This window comes from Pyrgilauda ruficollis, unplaced genomic scaffold, assembly GCF_017590135.1.
Source record: "Pyrgilauda ruficollis isolate IOZ18807 unplaced genomic scaffold, ASM1759013v1 scaffold209, whole genome shotgun sequence".
NCBI classification, from domain to species: Eukaryota; Metazoa; Chordata; class Aves; order Passeriformes; family Passeridae; genus Pyrgilauda; species Pyrgilauda ruficollis.
Genome location: NW_024520207.1, coordinates 353,113 through 377,505, shown reverse-complemented (window position 1 = coordinate 377,505; position 24,393 = coordinate 353,113). Strand labels below are relative to the sequence as shown.

The window sequence follows — 24,393 nt, the reverse complement described above, 5'->3', positions numbered from 1 at the left end:
ATCTAGCATGGTCTGTGCTGTTTAATTGTTGTAAGCTTTCCTTTAAGCTAATTGCTGATAGTGAAGATTGTGACATTACATCTTAAGTAATAAAGCTCAAAAAATTAAGTATGTAGCAAGACACTGGCACAGGCTGCCCAGAGAAGCTGTGGCTGCCCCATCCCTGGAAGTGTCCAAGGCCAGGTTGGACAGGACTTGGAGCAACCTGGGACAGTGGAAGGTGCCCCTGTTATGGCGGAACTGGATGAGCTTTAAGGTCCCTTCCAATCCAAACCACTCTGGGATTCTATGATGAATGCTGCACCAAGAAAAGCAACAAAATAAAATTGGATGAACCCTGGTGAATTTAATCCTGCTGTTGTTCAAAGTAATAGGTCTGTCTGGATAGACATGTGTTAACAAAACTGCCTCTTCCTGACGCTTCCTAATTAAGAGATTGATGTCAGGATCAAAGGCTTTAATTTGACCATGGCACTACCTTTCATATTTTCTCTCCAGCTAAATCAAAGTGGCCTTGTCACCTCTGCATCAGGTCCTGAATACCAAACATCATTTTATGTTAAACTAGTTATTTCTCTGAGATTTCTGAAGCAAGGTGGATTGGATGTAACAATTTGCAATTTAAACTGTTCATTCAGCAGTCCTCTTGTCTACACTAACCTCCTTCCCTTCCTCTAAGCAGATTTGTAGCTCTAAGTCACTGATGTCTGTTAACTCTGAAAGGGGCAGTGCAGGAAACAAACTAAATAAGAAGTACATACCATTAAAGGATTTCCAAGTGCATCGCATGGTTTTCTTGAGCATTCTGTTCCTCAGGGAAAGGCTTATTTCATTCCAGCCTGTTGATGGAGTTGCACAGTGAGGCAGACTGGCAGGGCTCTGGGACCTGTGTCATTACACACCTTCACACATGCCAAGTGGGCGCTGCTTACGCTGCTTGGTGGAAGACAGGTCATTCTCCCCCACTGTGCAATCCCATTACGGTCTGACTGTCACTCCATCCTTCTTTTTGGAAAGCAGCCAGGATTTGGTATTACAAGAGTATGTTGCAGACTGATACTGCCAAGCTCTGGCTCATGAGGAGCAAAGGCATGTGCAGGTTGGTGTGCACACGCACGTTACCTGCAGAACGAGGGCTGGAATGGATGCCCAGTTATTCAGCATCAGTGAGGTGAGGTTGTTTCAGACACAGTGCTCCCTCTCCTGTGTGATGCACGTGGCATGTCACAAGTAGGTTAGGAGGTTTCATTTCAGAAAGATTGGAATTCATAACAATTAGGAAGAAACCTCTGTGCCTCTTTCCGCTCTCAGTAAATGCACAAAATCTCTAATCTTTCATCAGTGCTGCCTCAGTGCAACTGGAATTTGGGACAGTGGCTCACCATCACTGCAGAACATGACACATATCTATAAAGGACTAATTTCCAAGGCAGACTATCATCATACTCTGATCCTCTTGGAATTTTAGTGTAGGATAGATTTCTGTGTTTTCTAGCAACCTGGTACAATTTCCAGGTACCTTGGTACATACTATTCAACAGGGATTTTTTGGGTTTTTTTGGTTTTTTTGTTTTTTTTAAGTTTCTATTTCTGTTTTCCCTTGTTCATTATTTTCTGTAATACTACTCTCAAGTTATTTCCTTATTCCTTTATTTGGTGTGTTGTAAAGTTGTCATCCTGCCTTCTATTTAGTCAGTTGTGTAAAGTCATTCCATTTCTTTATGGAAGTCAGAGAAGTGCAATGAGAGGAGCCTCCCATCACGTACTGCCACATGTGCCTGCTCCTTCCAGAAAAGATCTCAGTGAAACCGCACAAAGACCTAAAGGAAGTAAAAATCATATGGGAACAGGAAAAAAGGGCATGATACCATTAAGAGCGTGGTCCTGAGACTCACTTAAGGATCTTTGTGGCTATCTGGAAAAGACCAGAGCAGCAGAGCTGTAAACAGAGACATTATGTGTCATTATTTGTGTTTTATGAAAGCTGCTTTCAGGGGAAAAAAAAAAAAAGTTTTCTGCATTTTTGCTAAGAATTTTGGATTGTATCCGAGAAGCATCTGACTTCATTGCCAATTTCTCCTTCTAAGTGTTTCACTGTAGAAGATGTTAAGTAATGATTCAGCCCTGAGAGTTAGCTGTGTTTAGCCTGGTACACTGAACTCCCTGCATGAAACTGTGCTTGCTGCTGGACAGAAAGTGTTGGTTAATAATGGCTTAACCTCACTGCCATCCACTCCAAGGTGCCTCTAGCACAGAAGAATTAGGCTCATTTTGCCCCGAATACTCAACTTACTAAATTTTGATGGCTCTGAAAAAGGGAGCAGCATGCAGAATTAGGAAAGTCACTGTTGTTCAGAAATACGCCAAATGACACAGGCAGCAGTTTTCTATTTGTCTCATATTGACCTGTATTTCCCTAGAAAATGAAGGTGTTTTTGTGACAGACTGAAGGGCAGGTCACCAGTAGCCAGCATTTATTAGACTCATCATTTTGAAATGCTGCAGGAATGACAGCAGCCATCCCTAATAATCCTCAACTAGTATATCACGTGCATGCCAAATACTCGAGTAATGCTACTACTCAGAGGATAGGGGCCGTTGAAACAGAACACAACAATCCCTGAAAAAGACGAGCATTGTTTTGCCCTGCCCACACTTACTCCGGAAATCACCATCCCCCGGGAGCTCAGGGTGAACTTTCAGTCAATCCTGAAAGGCTAATTCTGGAGGAGCCACCCACACATGAACTAGATTGAACTGGAGCTTCAGCCGGACCGTCAGGCCTAAATTTGCTGAGAGAACCTGTCCTTCCTTTCCATGGCCATGGTGGGTGCCCTTGCAGCCAGCTGCAAACACGAACACTGCCAACCCCCTCGCAGCATCAGAGCCCACTGTGCGCCTGAGCTCTGCTTCGCCACCTTCTTGTGGAGATGCACGTTAATCTTGCTGACTTGGCTTGTAAAGAGCAGATAAATTTACCTATTATTTAAAGGGCAAAATCTTCTCTGCTCTAAATCACCCTCCAGACCTCCCACCCTTAAGTCACTGCGGGAAGCATCGCACCAGATTGGCCCTTTGTCTGGCAGAAGGGAGATGCTGGAACTCTCGTGTGGCTCAGGGCAGTGCATCCGAGCAGCCATTTACAGTGTCAGGGGTTGGTGTGGTCTCCTGGAAATTCCCGCAGAGCTCAGACAAGGCAACACCTTTGCCAGGATCACAGCCAGGTCACCCTGCAGCTGATCACAGCGTGGTCACCCAGGGGCTACAAATAGCCTTTTATCCTCCAAGGCTCCTTCAGTTTCCCCAGCGCTTCAGCTGTCAAGCTGCAATCAGCCTGTATTCGGAGGGTGGGGCTGTGGGGTGGCAGGGAAGCAAACCCGAGAGGCCAAAGCGTTCCCGGTTTTCTTGTGGCTGAGCCCGAGCCGTCAGGGCGGGGCTGGCTGGGAGCAGCCAACGCCCCCTGGCGGCCGCTGATCCGGAAGTCTCGCGAGATCCGGCGCGGCGTGCGCGCGGGGCGGGGGTGCCGCTGGGCGGGGAGGCGCCATCTTGTTCCTGTGTGAGGCGGCGGGGCCGGGCCGGGCCCGCGCTGAGGGAGCGCCCGGGGCAGCGCCCGCCGCCACCGCGGGGCCCGGCATGGACACCCACTACTACGGCGGGGAGCAGTCAGGTAGCGGCGCGGCGCGCAGGACCCTCCCGGGAGGGCGTCGGGCACGGCAGGGCCCGTGGGTTCGGGGGCACAGCGGCGGGGCCCTGGGCTGAGGGCAGCGTTGAGGGCGTTAATTGCTCCAATAGTCCGGTGCCTGGGCAGTGCAGCCGTCGCTGCCCGCTTGCTGTAGGAGGTTTTGTGCAGTCCCGGGTGTGTCTGGGGTGGTTTGTTGGGACAGCCCCGTTTCCCTGCCCCGTTAGAGCGGGAGCCCGCCCGGTTCCCGAGCGGTTCCTTTAAACACTGAGTTTTACTTTCTTTTTTACATCTCGGAATAGATGATGGAGGAGCTACTCCAGTGCAAGACGAACGAGACTCAGGATCTGATGTGGAAGATGAAGGAAACGAACAACATTCTGGATCGGAGAATGGAAGTGTAGGGCACCATTCAGAGGTACTAAGGGAGTTTTATCTAGATAAAGTTTACTCTTCTCTGAATTCCTCTTTGTTGTTGTTTAAAGTGGCATTCTCTCGTAACCGAGACGTGTTTATTCAGTTTGTTCCTCTTAAGGGTTCCACGGGGCAAAACTTTATTTCCATAAAAAAAGCGTTGGATAGACTCTTGACAAGTATGTTGGCTAGGATTTGCTTGGGTTTTTCCTTGTTGTGATAGCACACACTATTCTGAACTTGAGTAAGTTGTACTCGGTTAGCCTCGATTTCACAAAGATAAAATGGGGTTATGAGGAATTTGTACCTGAAATTCTGCACGGTGTTGTGAAACCACACAATTTGGAGGTGGTGATTTCCTTGAAACAGAATAAATGCTCTCCCAGCTTCCATGTCAGATGGGGACACTGACCCTTGAGTCTGCTTTGTGCTGGTTTTCACCTTGTCATTGACAAAGGAGCAGGTGTGCATGTGGAGCAGCTTAAGGTTCCTGAGTGGCACCTGTTTTTCCTCTGAAGTGGTTCCCACTTGGAGAAGTGTTCAGCATGGAAAGGCTTTGGTCCAGGGTTGTTTCTGGGGCAGTCACTTCATTTGTGGATTGACTGGGCTGAGAAGAGATTCTGGTGAAAGAGAAGGCTCCCTTTAGACTTACAGGACAGTTTGGGATGTTGAGATTGAATTTTTAACAGTTGTTTGTGACTTATAATAGAGCTACATCAGGTCTTAGAAGGAGTAATGAGTAATTTTGGCCTGTGAATTCAGCTAGTAAAGTTACAGAGAACTTTTTGATACTTATAAAAACTGTAACCAAAATCACATTTCATAGTGTTCTCCATATTCTGCTGTATTTTGTGTAAAGATCAGGATTTACTCTGACTGGGTTTTCAGTGTTACACGTTTTAGAAATTGCTTAAAATGCGACAAAGGCTGATGTGAGACAAGGCTTGACTCCACTGTGGCATAACTTACAATCCTTATTTTTTTCCCCTTTCTTTTCTCCTGTCTTTATTGAATTCATATTTCCCTCAGAGTTAGAAAGTAGATGAAGATTGTATTTTTATAAAATGAAAGTTCTTCCCATGTGTTTGAACTTAATTGTAAAGCACATTTGGAATTTACTTTTTTTGATAGGTGTTGATATGTTCAAGGGAAGAAATAAATTTGTTGTGAGGCAGCATCTCCCACTGTGACAATTACAATTTCAGTGTGGCAGGAAACACATTTCTCAGGCTGGGAAAAGTAACTGTCTGTCTGGAGGAATTTAGTGCTTCTGTTTTCTGAAGGAAAAGTGTGATGAGTGTGTGAAGACTCATGCTGCTGCTGCAATAATGTTAATCTTTTTCTTCTGTGTCATTGGTTTATGCTTGATTATTGCTTCTTTTCTATACTTCTCTGATATTTTCATTGTACTTACTGGGGCAGGGTAATTGACTTGTTTACACCTGCAGCATGTCTTCTTCAGATTTAGGTGAGCAGAAAATACCAATTATCATTGTTAACTGCTCCTCTTCATGGGCTGCATTATTTTAAAGACTTCGTTATGTGATGGTGGTTGAATATTCCTCTATAGATAAAATACTTCAGAAAGTCAATTAAGTCAATTAAAAAGTCAATTAAAAGAGTCAAGCTAAGCCACCTTTTTGACCAATCCTCCATGAGAGTTGTCAAGCCTTAATGCTTTATTTGATTCAGCTCAAATCAAAATTCAATTATTTTGTTTTGCTCTGAAGTCTTAATTTTTCTTTCCCTCCGTTGAGTTCACTTTGCGCTCAGAAGGCAGTACGGTGGAGCAGCCATCTCTGAAAGGAGTCGCTTTCAGTCATTTGTCATATTATTTACTCTAAATATTCTCTCATCCTCAAATTTTCTTCGTCTTCAGGAGTATGTGGGGAAATGACACTCAAAGCTAATAAAACCTTTTTAGACAGCCTAATCAGTTAAGTCTATTTAGTTACTATTTTGTCTCTAATTTAGAACTCAGATGTAAAGAACTGAAGTTTTAAAATTTTAAACTTTTCTTTCAGGTTTTTAACTTTAAAGAAAAGGGGAATCCTGAGGAATTACTTATGTAGGTCTCAGGTATGTGGGTTTTTCTTTTCCACAATTCTTTTCTGGCTTTCCTTCCCCCAATCCCACTTTATCTATAAATGTTCTCCTTGATGTCCTTACTGATTCTGCTTTAGCCAATTAGAATTAGTTTTAGTACAGTAATGAATCTGAAATCATGTTTACAGTGTTTGTTCAAGTCAGGCTCATACAGAAATCTGTAATAACTTCGTTTTTACACTTCCACCAAGTTGCTGCTGTTTCATGAATTAAGTTGTGGCTAGACTGTGACTGTTAACAAACACAAATATGTGACACTTAGGAAAAAAAGGAGGAACTTGCCAATCTGCCCATGATGGTTGTGTAGGTCTTAGTTTAACACTCATCTTTCATGAAATTGTAGTGGATGGGTTCCATTTTGTTGAAGTTACTAAATTATCGAAGAAGTAGCTCTTAAAAGTGGCTGCATGTGGATCCAATAAACTGCTTGGTAGCTGCAATTTTTATGTAGAATGTAACACTGTAAATTTGATTTTGATATATTCCTTATACTGTACTAAAGCCTCATGCTATAGAACTCTTTCATTAAACAAAAATTAAGGACATCTCAATTAAAATGTTTATAGATAAAGAGGAGGAAGAAAAGAAAGCAAAGGAATTAAGAGAAAAATGCAGTAGCAATTACCTGAGACCTACTCTGTTTTGAGGATGTCTGATCTTTCAGTCAGTCATTTGGAAAATGAAAACTAGAAAACTCAAAAATTACATACTTCATTTCTTTGAAAAGTTTTGTAGAGATAAATGAAAAGGGAAAGTGAAGACTATCAAGCATACCCAGCAGCGTTTTGTCATTTTACTGGGAAGTTGGTCACTTTTTCTATCAATTATATTCCCAAACATGCAGATTCATTAACTGCGCACAGCAGCCTCTTGGCTGCAGGCTGTGGGCAGGCCCTGCCCCGTGCAGGGTCTCGGCTCTGCTGCAGAAGGTGCTGTGTGATGCTGCCTGGGGCTCTGGGGCAGCGCTGCCCTCCCTGACACAGTGCTGCTGCCGGGCTCAAGGAGGTGCTGCCTGTGCCCAGAGTGTGCAGGGACACCCGTGTGACCTCGGTGCTGCTTCTCCAGCGGTCACACTGCAGCAGTTGAGCTGCTGTGACCACTGGGTGAGTCTGACTGCTGTGTCTGCTCTCCCTCACCAAACATCCTCATTCTCAGGAGTGATTGTCAGTTTGCAGTAACAGATTAAAGATCCGAGATCTTGTAATAATCTTCAGTAACAATGCTCTGTAATTACAGTGTCTTCTCACCAAGGTTTTGCATAAGAAGTTCTTTGTAATTTAGTGATTAATTCTGAACAGGTGCATATATAACCTGCAGCCACACTTCTGACTTTAGAAATATGAAGAATCATTACTGATTCTTACTGGTTCTTAATTTTGTTTATTTGTTCACCAAAGAATTCCTAAACTGGAAGCTGGGAAGGTGATGGTCCTAATATCTTAAAGAGGACTATTTTTATTAATTTCCTTGTGTTTGTTTAGAAAAATCCTTTATTACTGCTGACATAATTACCAGTACTATTCAGCATTCACCATCTGACATTGAGAGAAGACAGACAAACCCACACAAAATAAAATGGTAGAAAAACAAGAATTAAATAATGTTAGTTAGTGTAGATACCAATTTGATTTCACTGTTTCTCAGTGATCTTGCCTGTAACTGGTGTGGAATCTGCTTTCCGTTCTGTTTCCAGCTGCAGTTTTCTTTAGTCTAAAGTAATACAGTCAGGGAAGATCTGTCACAAACACCTGTGATTGGTTTATGTGGGACATACTAGGCAGGAGAAGGGCAGTCAAAGTGATTTTTTGGTAAGGGAATAAAATATTAACAAGCTGAGAGCAGTTGAGTGCATCCTCAATTCTGTCACTTCCTAATACTAATATTTCTTTAAAATTCCAGATTCAGGTTTTAATGGAACCATGTTTCCTTTCTGTGAGGAGAAATGAGAATTACTGGATACGAAAGATTCAAAAGATGCATCGCTGTAGAGACAGGAACGAGCAGCAGAGAGAAAACAACTTAGATTGTCACAGCAGCTGTTTGTAGTTAGCATTAAATAACATGGAAATAGTGAAGTAGTATTTGAAGTGCATGCTTTAAATTAAATTTCATGGTCCTGGGTTTTATTTTTCATTGTTAAGTAACTTTGTTAGTCATTCAGTAATGTAGAAGATCTTTATCAAGTGCTAGCCAAAGAAATAAGTATATAAAGTCCAAAGTCTTAAAAAGCAATGCACTTTGCCACTTAGAATAATTATGGAGGTAGTAGTTCCTAAAAGCAATTGAAATTAATTTTAATTTAAATTCTTCCTGCATCATGCATTTTAAAGATGAATAGTATTCTTTGTTGTAGGTATAGGATAGCTACACCTACTTTTTTTTATGGCTCTGAATGTGGGAGTAGAACAACTACAGAAAATAAAAATAGATAGAAAGTCTGTTTCCAAGGAAATTAAATTGCAGGAAAAAAATACTTGGAAACATCAGGACATACAGGTCTTAAAGCATCTCCTGTCACAATAAATACTCTGTTTGCAAGTAGAAAAAGTTTATAGCTGAGACAAAATGACTGAGGAAAGCCTGACTGGGGCTTTGAATTGAGTATGCGAAAGAGAAGTTCCTTGTACAATGTTGTTGTTTTCAGCTGAAAACAGGATTATGGTGACAGTAGCTGTGAGAGCTGAATTAATGGCATGAGTTTTCAAGTCTCATTTCATATTCTCAGGTAAATGCAATTGAGATTTTTTTTTTTTTCCAAGTAGATTTTAGATGTTGGAAAGATAAAAGATGATGCTGTAAGTAATTGTACTTAGTAAGGTGGTTTGTGAGGTGTTCTCTTAAAAATAGAGCATGTGCCTCAGTATTTTTTGGGTGTGTAGAAAAGTCAAAGGATTGTTTCATTTCTGAAGTTGCCAGATGGGTGTGTGTGCATGGGTTATCTTGAGTGTCTGGATAAGCATGGGAGCTCTCAGCATAGGGGAGAGAGTTGTTGAATCTGAAACACAAAGCTGGTTAACAGTATTACTCTGAAAGGTCTGACTAAAACTTTGTTGTTGTTTTCTGCTGGGCTTTTGGTCTTGAGTTGTTCTTAAATAGGTTTTCCCAACAAAGGAACAGGCACTAGCTTCATTTGGCGCGTACTGCGAGTGCTGTTTCAGTAAGATGTATTTCACACAGGAAACATCTGTTTGAGATCTTCAGGAAAAATAAAATTACACATGCAAGATACTCTTTTCTTGCTTTGTTATTGGGAATTTGAACTAAACCACTTTGAAGGCCTGACCTATTAAAATGAAAGTAGTAAGGCTTTACCCTTGAGCAACTGGACTGTTCTTAGACATGCTTATTTAAGTGTTCTATGAATTCTCTTACTGTTTTCGAAGTACCATGGAGCTGCAGGATGGACATACTTCCATTGATAATACTTTTTTTGATGTGAAGTATTTGGTAGTCTTTTGATGAAAATTATCTAATTATTTCTACATAGACTAATATTTCTATTATTTCAGTTTGCAGCACCTTGGGTTATCAAATTGGAGGAAGGACAAGCAAAAATTCAGAACATTTTTTCTTTACTTTTTAAGGTGTTTTTGCTTAGTTGTCTGAGATTATTTTTCTGTTTCAGAATGAACACAGTGATGGAGAAGATGATGGGCAAGTGGGAGAGCCTCATATGACAGACTCTGAAAATGAAGATAACCCAAGGCAAAAAGAAAGTGACTCAGATAATGAGGAGCCCCCAAATCACAACGTGAGTGATTCAGAAAATGAAGCAACTCATGGAGAGAAAGACAGTGACTCTGATACTGAGGACCGTCCAAACCGGCATTTAAGTGACTCTGAAAATGAAGAGGCCTTAAATCATCGAGTGAGTGACTCTGACAATGGAGAACCTCCAAGGGATCACAGCAGTGATTTTGAAAATGAGGAATCACACAAGCAGCCAGCCAGTGACTCTGAGAGCGAGGAGCTCCAGAAGCAGCCAGCCAGCGACTCCGAGAGTGAAGAGCTCCAGAAGCAGCCAGCCAGCGACTCTGAGAGTGAAGAGCCTCAGAAGCAGCCAGCCAGCGACTCTGAGAGCGAGGATGTGTCCAGACACAAGCAGATAGAGTCTGAAGATAGCGATGGGGAGGACAGGAAGGAAAAGGTGCAGAATGACTCTCATCATTCAGATAATGAACATGTAAGGAAAGGATTTCAGGGCTCTGACAGTGAAGACGAAGCTCCTAAGAGACGTAAAATATCAGACAGTGATGAAGATGAAAAAGAGGAAGAAAAGACAGTGAAGAGGAAAACAGCCATCCTTTCTGATAGTGAGGATGACAGTGAGAAAACACGTAAGAAACTATACTGTGAAAATGTGCTGTGGCAGGCAGTGGTGTGAAAGTTAAATCACTGCTTTTGTGTGAATAAAGCATCTTAAGTGAGAAACCATAAATCAGATTTAGTTTTGGAGCAGAACTGCATTTGTAGAAGCTGTTGTTCTGACTGCTTTGCTGTGTGAATGTGTATCTAACAGTTCTGAGTAATAGGTAGGTCTAACAGAAGACTGTAGGGATCTAAGTGGCATCTGTTGACATGGTAGTTTATTTATTTACTTCATTGCTGTTTCTCTAGTCATTTTTTCCTGTGTGTTTTTTTCATATACTGGGGGTGAGAGATTTGAAATTACAATTTGTTTATGGATGGATGTGGTGTATGGGAGCTCCAGTTGCTGATTTAATAAAACACTAAAAAAACACTAAAGAATGAATATGCTTTTAAGGAAATGGCAATGGTCTGGTGTTGGAAGACTAGTCAGAGAATAATTTGAGAGTAACAGTTGTCCCCTCTGTTACTGGACATGTAGTAATGCTCCTTTCTGCTGGCAGCTGCAAAGAAGGTACGAATCCTTTCTGATGCTGAAGAATCGGATAGTGACGCTGCTTCAGAGAAATCGGACAAAAGGAAAAAAAATGTTGTATCCGATAGTGAGGAGGAGGAAGAAGAAGGAAAAGAGAATGCTGGGAAGAAAAAAGGGAAAGATCTGTTTGGCAGTGACAGTGAATCTGGAAATGAACAAGAGTAAGTGGGAAAGAATATGAATTCTGTTGGGGTTTTAGACAGGGGGAGTGATGGTGAATGGAAAACTGATAAATCCCAACCATAGAATAACTGTTCACCTTCACTGGTGGCATGAAAGGTCAGTAGAAGGAGACAACAAAAGGGAGATCTTCATACTGTCATTAGAGATTTTGCAGAAAAGGCACATCTCGTTGTTGTAGTCCAGATAGATAAATGTTGCTGTTACCTTCACAGGAACCTGATTGCCGATATATTTGGAGAATCTGGTGATGAGGAAGAGGAGGAATTTACGGTAAGTGTTACTGTGGATGTCTCCTGTTGACTTGCTAGATCTGAAGAGAATGTATATGCTGCATCAGGTCAGTTTTGTATTTGCCAGACCCACTGGAGTTTAACCACTTGGGTTAAATAACATTTGCAGGTCATCTTTGGGAAGAATTGTTGGTGTGACAGTAGTCACAGGGGGAATTAAAAAGACACTGTTCATCTTTCTAGATCACCTGAAGATTTACCTGAAGTTTTTTTAGTGTCAGGTACCTGAGTACCTGCTACTATGCTCAGTCCTGATCCATACACTGATTTGCACTGTCTGTACTCATCAGGGTTTTAACCAGGAGGATTTGGAGGAAGAGAAAGGTGATGGAGACATGAAGGAGACAGCAGATGAATCAGACTCTGATGATAACATCAAAAGAGGGAAGCAGTAAGTCATTGTGTTACATATTCCTTTCTTAATGGCAGATCTTGGTGAAAGGGCATTATGGACCCTGGATATCACAGGTGTGCACATGTTGGGTATTACAGCAAGGTCTGGGAGCCACTAGAGCCCTTTGCTAGTTTTGCATTTTGCATACTGAGGATAATTAATTATCTCACAGGAACCTTGAGACACAGTGTTTGTACACTAGAGAAACACAGAATTATTTCCTACCAAGGAGCATCAGGTAACACTGGTTGTGTTTCAGCATGGACTTCATGTCAGATTTTGACATGATGCTGCAGAGGAAGAAGAGCATGAGCGGCAAGCGCAGGCGGAACCGTGATGGGGGAACTTTCATCAGTGACGCAGATGATGTGGTCAGTGCCATGATTGTGAAGATGAACGAAGCTGCTGAGGTAAGTTTTCCAGGCTCCAAACACACCTTGAAATTCAGTTCCCTTCTATGGGAAAATTTTGTGATTAATAAGATACAAAAATCTGGCTTGTATTCAACAGGAGTAATCTGTACACTATGGAAAGCTTCTCATGTCTATATAACCATTTAAATGTTACTTTGCTATTCTAAATGAAAACATTCTGTTGAAATTTTGATACAATAATAATTTTAAAAATTAGGTAAATGGCTAAACTTCCATCAGCTGAGATCAACTTCTATTAAAAGGGTGCTCTATAAACTACCTTAGTAGTATGTGAAATACTGAGAAAGGGACTATGCTTTAATTTCATTATGGTGTTACTGGTATGTATCATACTTTGGTATTTGTTTCTGAGAAGAGTTCTTTTCCAAACTGTTTGAATGTCAGTACTGTGGTAATGATATCAGAGTGACACATTCATGGGACCTTCTGTCATGGCAGCCTGCCTTTTTCTGGGAGAAGTGTTTAATATGTTACTGTGGTAGGTTTTTTGGAATCTTGCCTTTTGTCAGGTGTCTTCTGTTTTGTTGGAGTAGCAATCAAATTGATAAACAGCACAGCGAAACACATTAAAAGCAGTTGAGGGATGTACATGACTAGAAACTGGAGGAGCTTTACAAATAGCAACAACAAAAGCATCATCCTGAGAACAAGATTAGGATAATGAGTTCAGAAAGATGGGGAGAGTGAGAAAGCAATGTTGAAGGCAACTGAAACTTCTTGGGCTTGAGAGGAAAGCCTTTCTCAGACAAGATGACAGCCAGATGTTTCAAATGAGGTGTCAAAGTTTGAAGTACATGGGCAAGAAGAGGGAAGAGATGCATTAGAAGAATCTTCTCCCTTGCAATAAAGCAAAGATTGCACAGAAAGAGCCTTCAGTGGATTAGGACAAACAGAAAGGAATTACCAGAGTTGGACAGAAATCTGTTTATTGCATCGGGTGTTTTTGGTATGGGTGACAAGTTTTGAATAGATAAAGACAGTCAGGCCTTGGATGGAAGTAATTTTGAAATGACAGAGGTGAAAATGTTCTCCCTTCCCATTGTTCTGCTTAGCTATCTTTCTGTTTTTCAGGTGAGGCTTTACTAACAAAGTGTTATCTGTGCACAGTACAGAGGACCTCCAGTTGTTGTAGTCAGTCTGTCATGAAGTGGGAAAAAAATGTAAATTTAGGAGCCCTCTCCTAATGTGATACTTTATTGGGAAATAGTAGCTTAAGCAATGACCCTTTTTTCAGAGAAATTGTTGCATAATTTTTGGTGAGCTGTGGAGCAGGGGACAAAATAAGTGTAATCCCTCCAAAGTTGCACTTCTAGTTTAATGGACTAGTCTTTTTCTTGTAAGTGTTGCACAGAATGGGAGTTGCTGATTTCTTTCTTTGATTAACTTCTGCTGATTCTTCAACTGCCTGCAGGAGGATCGTCAGCTGAATACACAAAAGAAACCAGCACTAAAGAAATTAACTTTGCTACCAACTGTAGTTATGCATCTTAAAAAGTGAGTTGTCATTCTTTCTGTAACTGTAACCTTGGGCAATTTGTAGATTTCAGAATTTGTAAGATTTCATGGAGTTACACTACAGCTATAATGAATATGCAGTAAAACACATTATTCCAAGTAAATGCTGAAGCTAGGTGACCTCAAAAACATAAAATTATACATAGTTTTCCCTCTTAATTTAACATGAAACAAATTCAGATACAGTATTTTCCTGAAGGGACATCACATCTTAAGATGTTGCTGTATTACGTGACTTTTCTCTTTAAACCTTTTAGGCAGGATCTCAAAGAAACTTTCATCGATAGTGGTGTTATGTCTGCCATCAAAGAGTGGCTTTCTCCTCTTCCAGACCGAAGTCTGCCAGCACTAAAGATAAGAGAGGAGCTTCTGAAGATCCTGCAAGAGGTTTGGACCTGACTTTTCACCACATTTGATTTGGAGCTTCTCCACAGTTTTACAGTCATGTGCTTTAGGGAGATGTGAGGTGATAAATGAACTGCAGCTCTACCAGTGGGCTGTGCAGTGAAACACACAAGGAAGCAACCTGCACAAAAGGTGTGCTTGTGTAAAAGAATTAAGATTATTTGGCCCTGTCTGCCTGTTTCAGGTTTATATCCAAATTTAAGTGAAGAGTTACTTGCTGTGTGTGCATGCCTGAATTTTCTTCACTTGTGGTCCCTTCTCTTTTCTGTTTTGTTAAAGTGTGCAGTGCACGGCAAGGTCCCTCACACAGTGTAGGCTTTCAGTGTCTGTGGCTAAGCTGATTGCTTGAGTGTCTTTGCCATGTAAGTCTTTATTTATAGAAGGAATGATTTGAAAGCAGTAGCCTAGTTTTGAGGTAATAAAAACTAGAGAGCATTTGGAGGAAAAAGTTCTAGGAAGCTATCTAATTTTGTGTATAAACCAGGAATGTTACGGAAGATTTCTAGATTTAGGTGTTCGATACTTTAAACAATTCCTAGTGGGACAATGAAAACATTAAATTTTGCAAGCTGATTTAAGTGAAAGGTCTTTCTGCAAAGTTCAGTGACACCATTAATGTTTAGACATAATTTATTGCTGTTTTCTGACTTTTCCTTTTCTCTGCAGCTGCCCAGTGTGAGCCAAGAGACCCTGAAGCACAGCGGCATTGGACGGGCTGTGATGTACCTGTACAAACACCCCAAGGAGTCGAGACCAAACAAGGACATGGCTGGCAAGCTGATCAGTATGTAAACCTGCCTGTGCCTTGTCTCATATTCCACTGGTGATGAATGGAACTTCTGCATCAGTTTCTGATGCACTTCTGTTGTCGGTAGAATAGATTCTGCAATGTAGGAACCTCACTGATGTGTTCTATAACTTGTAGAGCTCTTAACAAATGCTGTTAGCTTCTGCATGCACCTGTTTCATTGTGTTAAACCAGAGGATGGCATTTGTTTTGCTGTGGTTCTCTCTTGGCTCATTGTCCAGATCTTTTGAATATGCTGCAAAGGCAGGAAGGTGCTGCCAGAGGACTGTTTATTCCGTGGACTTCTGAGAGAACTTAGCTGGCTGAGTGTTTCCTACTCAACTGTACTCAATGTGGAGTGCATTCCATGCAGAATGGCTGCAGACTGATGATAAACTTATGTTCTTTAGGACCTTTTCTGCATATTTCTAAAATAGCATTCCTGGGCTGTGCAGGAAGTCCTGACACTGAGTATTCTGGGAGCTTGGAGATGTTCTAGAAGAGTCTAGAACATCTAGAGATGTTCTAGAGAGAGAGGGCAACAAAGAGACTTTGGGGATGAAAGCTCTTGCTTTGTGTTCACAAGGCTGGTTTTCCATTAAATACTAAGGGCTCAAAAATCGTTTGGTTGAAAGGAAGCATGAATATTTGCTACAGACTTTCAAAGCTGTACTTGATCACCAGAGTGGTTTGAGAGAAACAAAGGTCTGGTCTTTTGTTAACTTATTATTTTTTTAATAGATGAATGGTCTCGACCCATCTTCGGTCTTACCTCAAACTACAAAGGCATGACCAGAGAAGAGAGGGAGCAGAGAGATTTGGAACAGATGCCTCATCGAAGGAAAATGAGCAGGTAGGAGCAGGCAGAAACATTAAATCCTTCCAAGACTCCATCAAGAGAAACCAAGTGGTGTGTAAATATTAAAGGAAATAAAAGGGTAAAAGGGTAGTTAGTTATGGTCTCTCTTTTAACATACTTTGTCTTCTAAATTTTCTTTCTCTGTGTATAAATGCCTACAAATATTTATTTTTCTTGCAGCTCTGGTGGTCAGACTCCCCGTAGGGATCTGGAGAAAGTATTAACAGGAGAAGAAAAGTAGGTTGGATATATAATTTTTTTTTTCTTAGCACCATACTTTACTTAAGTATTGTGGTGGTGCTATCACTATGGAATTTCTGTAGAGATTTTAGAGGCAGTGGTATACATTGTGTTTCAGAGGAGAGCACACTGGATGCCTTTACTTCTTTCTGGGTAAGATTTGTCCATAACAGTCACATCCTTTTTTTCCATAGGGCTCTCAGGCCCGGGGACCCTGGGTTCTGTGCCCGTGCGAGGGTCCCAATGCCCTCCAACAAAGACTACGTCGTCAGGCCCAAGTGGAACGTGGAGATGGAGTCCTCCAGGGTAAGCACTGGCAGTGTCCTGGTGACTGTTCCTAAGCCTGGGGTTCTGTCACCACATCGCCATGGTTACTGTACAGGAGGGTAGTTGCTTTAAGGGCCTCTTGTAGTGAGTGTGGACAGTACATTCTCTGATAAGTAGGCTGCTCTAAGCTCTTCACATGTTTTCACAGGAAAACATCTCTGACCATAAAGAGATTTTTGAGTTAACTTTTCTAGAATTTCTCTCTCAGATGAGAATCTGATTACAGGCCTCTTGCTGTAAAGCATTTTGAGCTAAAGCTGCAGTTCAGTACCTGTGTCACTGCACTGATGTTTTTATACCTCTCCCAGCTTTTGTGTCATGTTCTAATAATATTCCAGCTTGGGACACCGTTGAGGTTTTGGTAAACATGAACAGCTTCAGTGGAGGCCTTTGTGTTGCTTTGTCTTCATCCATCTACTCATACAGTTTCATTTAAAAGGGGTGTATGTGGTAGAATATGTATAAGTGGGAGAAGTAACAATTGCTGTGCTGTCTGCTGTTCTTTCTCCTTCTGTCCATTAATTGAGATGTTGTTTCTAGCCCGGGACTATTAAGAGAGGTATTAGTCGCTTGGAAAAGCACAAGAGACGGTTTGCTGAACAGAAACGACTCAGCAAAGTGCATCGGGCCATCAAGTTCAGCATTGAAGGCAACAGGATGCCCCTGTAGCCATACCACTGCCTTCCCAAGTTGGAGAGGTATCCCTCGAGGGAGGTGTGAACAGTGCATGTGCTCCAGCTGTTGGCAGTTTGCACATGCAGGACAGGAGTGTGTACACCCTAACTTTAACCTGGAAAACTCTCCTTGAATTCTCTCGTGTCTGTACTGTGACCTACAAGGGAACTTGTACAGGAGAAAACAGGCTCTAGCACATAACCTCTGCCATGGCTCCTGCCTGCACAGCTTCAGGGTACCCAAATGACAGGAGTTCAGTGAAAACACCTGTGCTCAAAACCAGCTTTGCACCACCTGTGGTTTTGAATGTTGTTCTGACACAATTAGGTTTTCCAGATTCACCTGAAGCGACACATGGGAATTCTTAGCCCTTGGTACAGGAGCTCGTGTCACTGTGTGCCGGCGTCTGTGGCTGCCACCTGAGTGGGGCACAGTGAGGTGTTTTTCACACCTCCTCGTTCAAGGAAGTAGAATGATGTGAGACAATAGGGGTGGTTGATGGGAGCTACAGAATGAGACCAGGGGGAGAAGATTCCTCTGCTGTGAGTGTGGGTTGGGAGAACATGCATCAGTGGGAATTGTTTTGACAATTCCTGGTCTGCATATCAATGCTGTGAGCAGGGCTGCCACAAGCTAACAGTGACAGGAAGAGGTGAGCACAAGCCATAGATAACTGTTGGGTTCATATTAAGCTTCATATTTATTTGTTTTTAAAAAGATATTTTCTTAAACATCACTGTGAAATTTTAGGTATAACTTCAATGAATAGTGAACAGATTTATGAATAAACCTTATTTAAAATCAGCATGTCAAGAGCACCTTCCTTAGCCTTGGGAACAAGTTTCTAATGGATGTGTTTTTCAGATACTAAGTAGCATGTTTTGGATATCACTGTTTCTCCCAAACTTACAAGTGTCATGTTTCCATCACTTACTGTTTCTGTTGTCTAGTTAAGGAAAATTGCCTTCTGGGAAGCACTGGCTATGGCTTGGAAAGTCCTTGCTGTTTGTCTTCAGTGGCGTTTCAGCACACCATCACTGAATTAATCTGTGCAGAATAACTGTCATGCCACCTGGTTTTCATTTGCAGTTCAAATACAGAGATGAAATGCAGTGTTTGTATGGTCAGCTTAGGCATTTCTTTTTGCTACCCCCTACACTGCCTTTGTTCAGTAATCCCTTGCTTTCTCAATACTAATCCCTGACCTTTAAAATAAAGGGCAGCCTGAATTTAATGTGTCAGCCTTAGTCACAGTGTGTCTGTGTCTAGCTTTCCTGCTGGAAGTCCAGAGTGGTGACACTGGTGCACTGTGGTTCTGACATAGCTCCAGCCCATAGATACAAAATTTCCAAATGATATCCAGCTACACAGTGATTGACCCTGCGCTGTGATGGCTGCGAGTGCCACTGCCTCCACCTGAGCCCTGCAGATACTGGGGGAAGCGTTGTCCCCTTCTGGGAAGAGAACAGGCAGATCGGCTGGGCCCAGTGGCTCCCCCAGCTCCTTGCCCAGGCGCAGCCTCGCATGTGCCGCTTGCCTTGGACCTCTGGGGCGTCTGCTTTTTTTCAGTGGTAATTATTAGTTTTATTTTTTAAGTTCCAGGGGACCTCTAAGAAAGGGGTGAGTCGACTGGACAAACAGATGCGGAAATTCACAGATATCAGGAAAAAAAGCAGATCGGCCCATGCAGTGAAAATCAGCATTGAGGGCAATAAGATGCCATTGTGACCCTTCACAGAATGCCCCATGAGCTCTGCTGTAAGACAATACACCCACAGACTCTTTGGAGACCTTTAAATTTTTTAACTTGTTTGGGGTGGGTTTGGTTTTTTAGTTTGTTTTTTAAGTGAATCCTTAAATTGCTGGTTCAGGTTCTGGTAGAAGATGTTGTCTGAGGACTGTGAATATGGGGACTCCTTTCTCCTGATTGTATTTAAACTGGCCCTGTTGTGTCCTTTGTACAGATCATGTATTTGTTGTATTGCAACACTTTAAAAAATAAAACATCTTCTGGGTTTTTTTTGGGAGGGGACTGCCTATTCATTGCTCAGATGAAGGTATACACAGACCACCTGGGATGTGGGAAGAAACTGAGGGATTAATTTTTTGTTCGACTTTGTCCATTTTGTTTTTATTCATTGCTTTATTAATCAGTTGTTATGTCTTTGGAGATCTACATCCATTGCTTTTTATTTAGAAGTACTGATCATGTTCCATGCAAAGGATTTTCTTTCCATGAAGACTAAAGTTCGGGAGAAAGCAAGCAGAGGACCACTGAAAATTCCAGCAGCTTCCAGCTATATTGTCACTGTAGCTTACCAGTGACTTTGCAAAAGTCTGTTTTACCAGTGAGAAGGAGAACATTCTTATGTTAGGGGGGATAATGCTGTTTCTTTGTTCCTGCTGCTACAGACTGACAACAGAATAGCATCTGGTACTCTATGGCTTCTTTGCCTCTACTGCTGAAAATGGCTGTCTCTGCTGAGCTTGCCTCCAATAAGAGGACTCTTCTTGCACAGGTAATTGGCAGTTAGTATTTTTTCATTAAGAAAAATCACCTTTGTGCTGGAGGAGCAGAGCCTCTGTAATGAGTAGTCTAATTCTGGGGATCCTGGTGTTGGCTGAGTTACTGCTGGCACCAGTCATGGAGAGAAGATGATTGCAAGTTTGTGTAGGGGTCACATGTTGAATTTGCCCCAGTGAGAGTGGAGGGAATGACAGTAATACAGAGCTGTGTGCTGGGACACCAGTTTGAAGCAAGAGGACCTGTGCTGAAGCAGGACACCTGTGCTGGCTGGGGCACTAAAGAGCTCTGCTCCTGCTTCCTCCAGGTATGTGTATAATGCAGTAACCACCTCAGGTATGTTTTTAGCATGCTGAGCCCTTCAGGGGTTTGGGGTTTCTTTATTAGTTTTAATTAATTTGAAAGCCAGGACATTCTTTACTGCCATAGTGGCAGATGAAACACTGTGAAAAATAATTGAACTGTGTCGAGCCCTCAGCTTTGCCTCCCTTACCATGCTCAGCATTCTGAGGATCCTCACCTGGCCCTGGAATTGTAAAAATTACCAGCCTTCCAAAAGGAGGCAAAGCCTGGCTTTTCCCCAAAGACATGCAGACAGCCTGAAAGCACAGATGATGTGGCTTAACAGAGAGGGTATTAACATTCCAATCCAAAAGCAAGATAGGGGAAGAGTGATAAAGGTATTTAAGGTCCCTATTATCAAAAAGCCTGGCAGATGACTGAGAAATACATGTGGTTCTATTGCTCTTGGCCTGAAAAAACAACTTTATAACGGCTTGATGAACTCTGCTCCTCCTGACAGACCCAGTGATGATAAAGTAAGAAAGCATTTAGGTGTGGTGTTTATGGTGAGCCTGGAAGTAAAGTATTACCTGCCAGGGGCAATGTCCATGACGACACAGTGTTCCTCCCGCTACCCTGGAGCCATACTGCTCCAAAGCAGAGCTGATGTTTGTCTGGGTTGTTTGAGGGGTAGACTGAGACATGTCCAAACCATCACCCCAGTCACTGCCCTGATGCAGCGCCTCAGTTCCAGGCTGAGCAGCCCCTGTTCCATTCTGGCCAGAGCCCTCCCATCGCTGGTTTTGCCCTTCTGCATTTCCCACTGCTCCTTCCCGCCTGGCTGCAGGTGCTGTGGTCTGGTTCTGCCCTGCAGGGCCCTGGCTTGGCTCACCCTGGCCCTGCCAGGCCTGGCAGTCTCCTCCACGGCCTCACGGTGCTCAGGGACAGCCAGCTCTTGTCCTGCAGCACTGTCCCACAGTGGCTTCTGGGTCACAGAGCCCACCAGAGTTTTGTTCCAGCTGAAAACATCTGCCATCCCCATTTGTCCAGTGTCACCCTTTGTGCACACACTCTGTCCAAAACTATCCTTTAAAGTCTCCTTTTCCCCAACATCACCATGTTCCAGCCCTGTAACTGTCTAACTATGGCCGCTGTGCTCCCGTTCCACTTGGGCACAACATCCCAGTGCCATGTTCCAGCCCTGTAACTGTCTGTCTAACTATGGCCGCTGTGCTCCCGTTCCACTTGGGCACATCCCAGTGTTCCCATTGGCCCCCGCAGAGCCATTTCAGCCCCAGCTGCTGTTCCTCCAGAGCCCACCTGGCTGTGATCAGGCCACAGGGAAATGGTGCTGGAGGCAATGACAGAAGAATGAAAGACCTGAGCTTAGGATATGTGGTGTCATGTTGAACTCAACACAGTGCTTTTCCTGTCCAACGTTGGTACTCAGCCTTCCAGTAAGAGCCCAGGAACAACTCTGGCATCATGGTGTTCAACAGCCCGTTGGCCACCAGCCGGGGTGTGCAGAGCTTATTGCCCAGACACGGGCCCATGGCTGGGCCTTCTCTCTGAGTCAGCAGCATCAGCCAGGAGCAGCCTGCCCAGGCCCTCTTCAGGACAGCAAGCCCAGCACTCCCTTCCTGCCTGCCTTAACAACCAATTTTATTTACACCTCAGGACAGGATCATTTACACAGGACTATAACAACCAAGATTATTTACATCTCACTGCTAACTTCCCTCTACTCCTAAAATCAGGTTTCTCACTTTCTGCTGTGAACGGAAGATCTCCTTAGCCTCTTTAATTGCATTCTATCATTGCATTCTCTCTCCAGTTCCCTGGACAAATCTCTTCTAGGAAGTGGTTTGCACGTTTATGGACTCATAGCACCTCATGGGCTTTGTCTGTTCTCATAAACACTAGAAGAGCAAAATGGAACAGTTGGTACAGGAAGACAAAGCAGCAGCATTGTTACAGTCACAGTCAGTCACGTATTCAGTACAGTGGTATAAATAGGGGAAGTGGAAATTTAAACGAACAGCCCAAAGGACAATAAAATTAGCCTGCGTTCCAGCAAAAGATACCAGTAGTTTAAGCTTTCTTTCAGTGAATAAAAAAGAGCCCCTACTGAGACCTGTAGGTAATTGCAGAATTAATTTTTATTCCACAAGACTCTTGAGTATTGCAGCTTGTTCTGTGGAAGATGGTTATATTTTTCTGCTTAACCATCTTGATTCCCAGCAATTATTAGTTTGATATTTGGTAGTGGAGACCCAGAGTTTTCCAGGTGCTACCTTGGCCACAACAGGACAGACACCAATCCTCCATTAAGAGAAATATTGAAATGGCAGTTTTACATTTAATTCATCTGAGCTTCGCTTCACTGTACAACCTGCCCTCCTCCTGTGATGCCTGAAGCTACTGCTATCAGTAAATTAAGGGAGGAATGGCTGAAAGAGGCAATATGCAGTAAGGTCCTGCCCACACACCTCCTGCTGCTTCTGAAGGTTTTTGCCCTTTTGTTACATTTCCAGAAGTGTGGCCCAATATCCAAAGCCCACCCAGCAGATGCTGGGAAAGGTTGCTGCTACCAGTGTTCTAAAGTGAAAGCTCAGGCTGTAATCCCCACAAAGCCCACAAAAATCCACATAGCAGTGCACGTAACAGTGCTCCATTTTCCAAGTCATGGGACAGTGCCCTTGGACAAAGAACCCAGTTTTGGAGATGGACTGTGAAAACACACATTTCTTTGTAATTGCAGGAACAGTATCCACAGCAATGCCTGAAATTCTAGAATTATATTAAATTGCTTCATTTCTAGGCAATTAATAACAGCCCACAAAAATTCTTAATGAAGAAAGGCTTTGGACAAATCCTGCTGTCTGGCAACAGAGAAAATGTATTTCATGTACATGAGTGAAACTTGTCTCCACTGCCCCTTGTGTTCTGGGGTCATCTCAGAGGGTTTACTCAAGTAGGTGTCCCCCACAGAGGAGGTGCCCGTGGTGAGCCTCCTGGTGTGTAGATACACTGCCAGCTCTGCTCTTCTTCCTCTGCAAGGACAGCCACAATGACCCCCAAGATCCTGTACACTCCTGTGCCTGTCCTACAGCTCTCTGAAGCCATTTCCAAACCTCATCTAGTACAGTCAACACAAGGTCCAAGAACACAGGTTGAGAGCGCCTCATTTTAGTTTCCTAAATTGGAAATCATTGCCATGCAAAAATCATTATGATTTTGGATTCAGTATCACAAGGAGAATATTTTTCAACAGGAGAGCGGGCTAAGTAGAAAGCTAAGAAAGGCTGATTTCTCTTTAATATATATATACATATATATGAATAGTATTTTTTTCTTGTGCATTTCAGAAAGTGTTTCTTCACACCACAGGACTTTGTGTGCAGAACAGGAATGCAGTTTCAGTTTAAATGCTGAAATTGCCAGAGTAACACAAATTAAAAAGGTAACTCAGAAGTACTACCTGAATATGAAAACAGGCAGCTGCTGTGGATATAGCACATCAGCAGGAGAAATATCCCAAGTAAGGAACTGCTCTCCATGTCAGTGAGATTCAGAACACTCTGACTTCCTTCAGAGGGAAAAGAAGAATCAAATTAGTCTGTTGTAATGAAACCAGCTGGCAACAAAAATGAAGTAGAAGCAAGAGGACAAGAGCAGGGACAAAGAAAACAGAATCTCCCCAGTTCATTCTGACCTCATGTCCTTTGTTTCTTCAAGCCATCCCAGCAGGAATCCCCACAGGCAGAGGCTGAGCCAGCCCAGGCTCTGGTGCAGGGTCTGAGGCAGAGTCCCTTTGGAAAAGCCGTGGGGAGCACAGGAGTGCAGGGGCCAGACTCCAGCGGAGCAGGTGCCACTCCCAGCCACAGCCCAGTCCCTGCTGTGCTGGCTCTGCCAAGGGCAGAGGCACAACCAGCCGTGAGCTCAGCAGTCCCAGCAGCCACTGTGCAATTCCTGATGGTTCTGCCAAGTAAGATCATCCACACCAATCCCAGCCAGGCACAACCACCAAGTACCTGGGAGTCACAGGTACAAGACAGAAGTCTGGATTTCCTGGCATTACCTTCCCACCCTGAACGATTTACCAGGATTTGGCAGCACATACCCCTCTGCTTCCTGCAGTATGTATGTTTGCAAAAACACAGGACCCAGAGCAAGTTCACCTACAGAGAACCATGCAATTATACTCACTTTTTTCTCTGTTTTTTAGAGGAAGACAGAAAAGAGATTTGGATGTACACCAGGAACAGCCATGAGGTCAAGAGGTTGATCATTAACTCATCACAAATATTGACAGAGGAGAGACAACCTGGATTCTATGAAACACATTAGAAAACCAAAGGAAGAAAATTGCACGT

General features: G+C 42.9%; 1 protein-coding gene across 3 annotated transcripts; it reads left to right on the top strand.

The window, feature by feature from the left end:
* The first annotated feature begins 3,512 nt into the window (after positions 1 to 3,512).
* IWS1 (interacts with SUPT6H, CTD assembly factor 1) lies at positions 3,513 to 19,231 on the top strand. Of its 3 annotated transcripts, XM_041467554.1 has the most exons (15): positions 3,513 to 3,667; positions 3,982 to 4,097; positions 9,825 to 10,536; positions 11,071 to 11,263; positions 11,498 to 11,555; positions 11,866 to 11,966; positions 12,229 to 12,379; positions 13,815 to 13,897; positions 14,176 to 14,305; positions 14,990 to 15,107; positions 15,852 to 15,963; positions 16,150 to 16,206; positions 16,404 to 16,515; positions 17,077 to 17,234; positions 18,808 to 18,875. In XM_041467554.1, the coding sequence occupies exons 1-14, from the start codon at positions 3,634 to 3,636 to the stop codon at positions 17,203 to 17,205; spliced, it is 2,106 nt and encodes a 701-aa protein (XP_041323488.1). In that variant the 5' UTR covers positions 3,513 to 3,633; the 3' UTR covers positions 17,206 to 17,234; positions 18,808 to 18,875. The 3 variants fall into 3 exon arrangements, with proteins under 3 accessions (XP_041323488.1, XP_041323486.1, XP_041323489.1); XM_041467552.1 differs by lacking the exon at positions 17,077 to 17,234 and having other exon boundaries at positions 18,808 to 19,231; XM_041467555.1 differs by lacking the exons at positions 3,513 to 3,667; positions 17,077 to 17,234 and adding an exon at positions 6,118 to 6,172 and having other exon boundaries at positions 18,808 to 19,231.
* The last annotated feature ends 5,162 nt before the right edge of the window (positions 19,232 to 24,393 follow it).

Excerpts from the sequence above, each read along its gene's own strand:
- IWS1 (XM_041467552.1), top strand. The coding sequence starts at position 3,634 with ATGGACACCCACTACTACGGCGGGGAGCAGTCAG. Across the intron at positions 10,537-11,070 it reads GGATGACAGTGAGAAAACAC|CTGCAAAGAAGGTACGAATC; the intron begins GTAAGAAACTAT and ends TTCTGCTGGCAG. Across the intron at positions 14,306-14,989 it reads TTCTGAAGATCCTGCAAGAG|CTGCCCAGTGTGAGCCAAGA; the intron begins GTTTGGACCTGA and ends TTTTCTCTGCAG.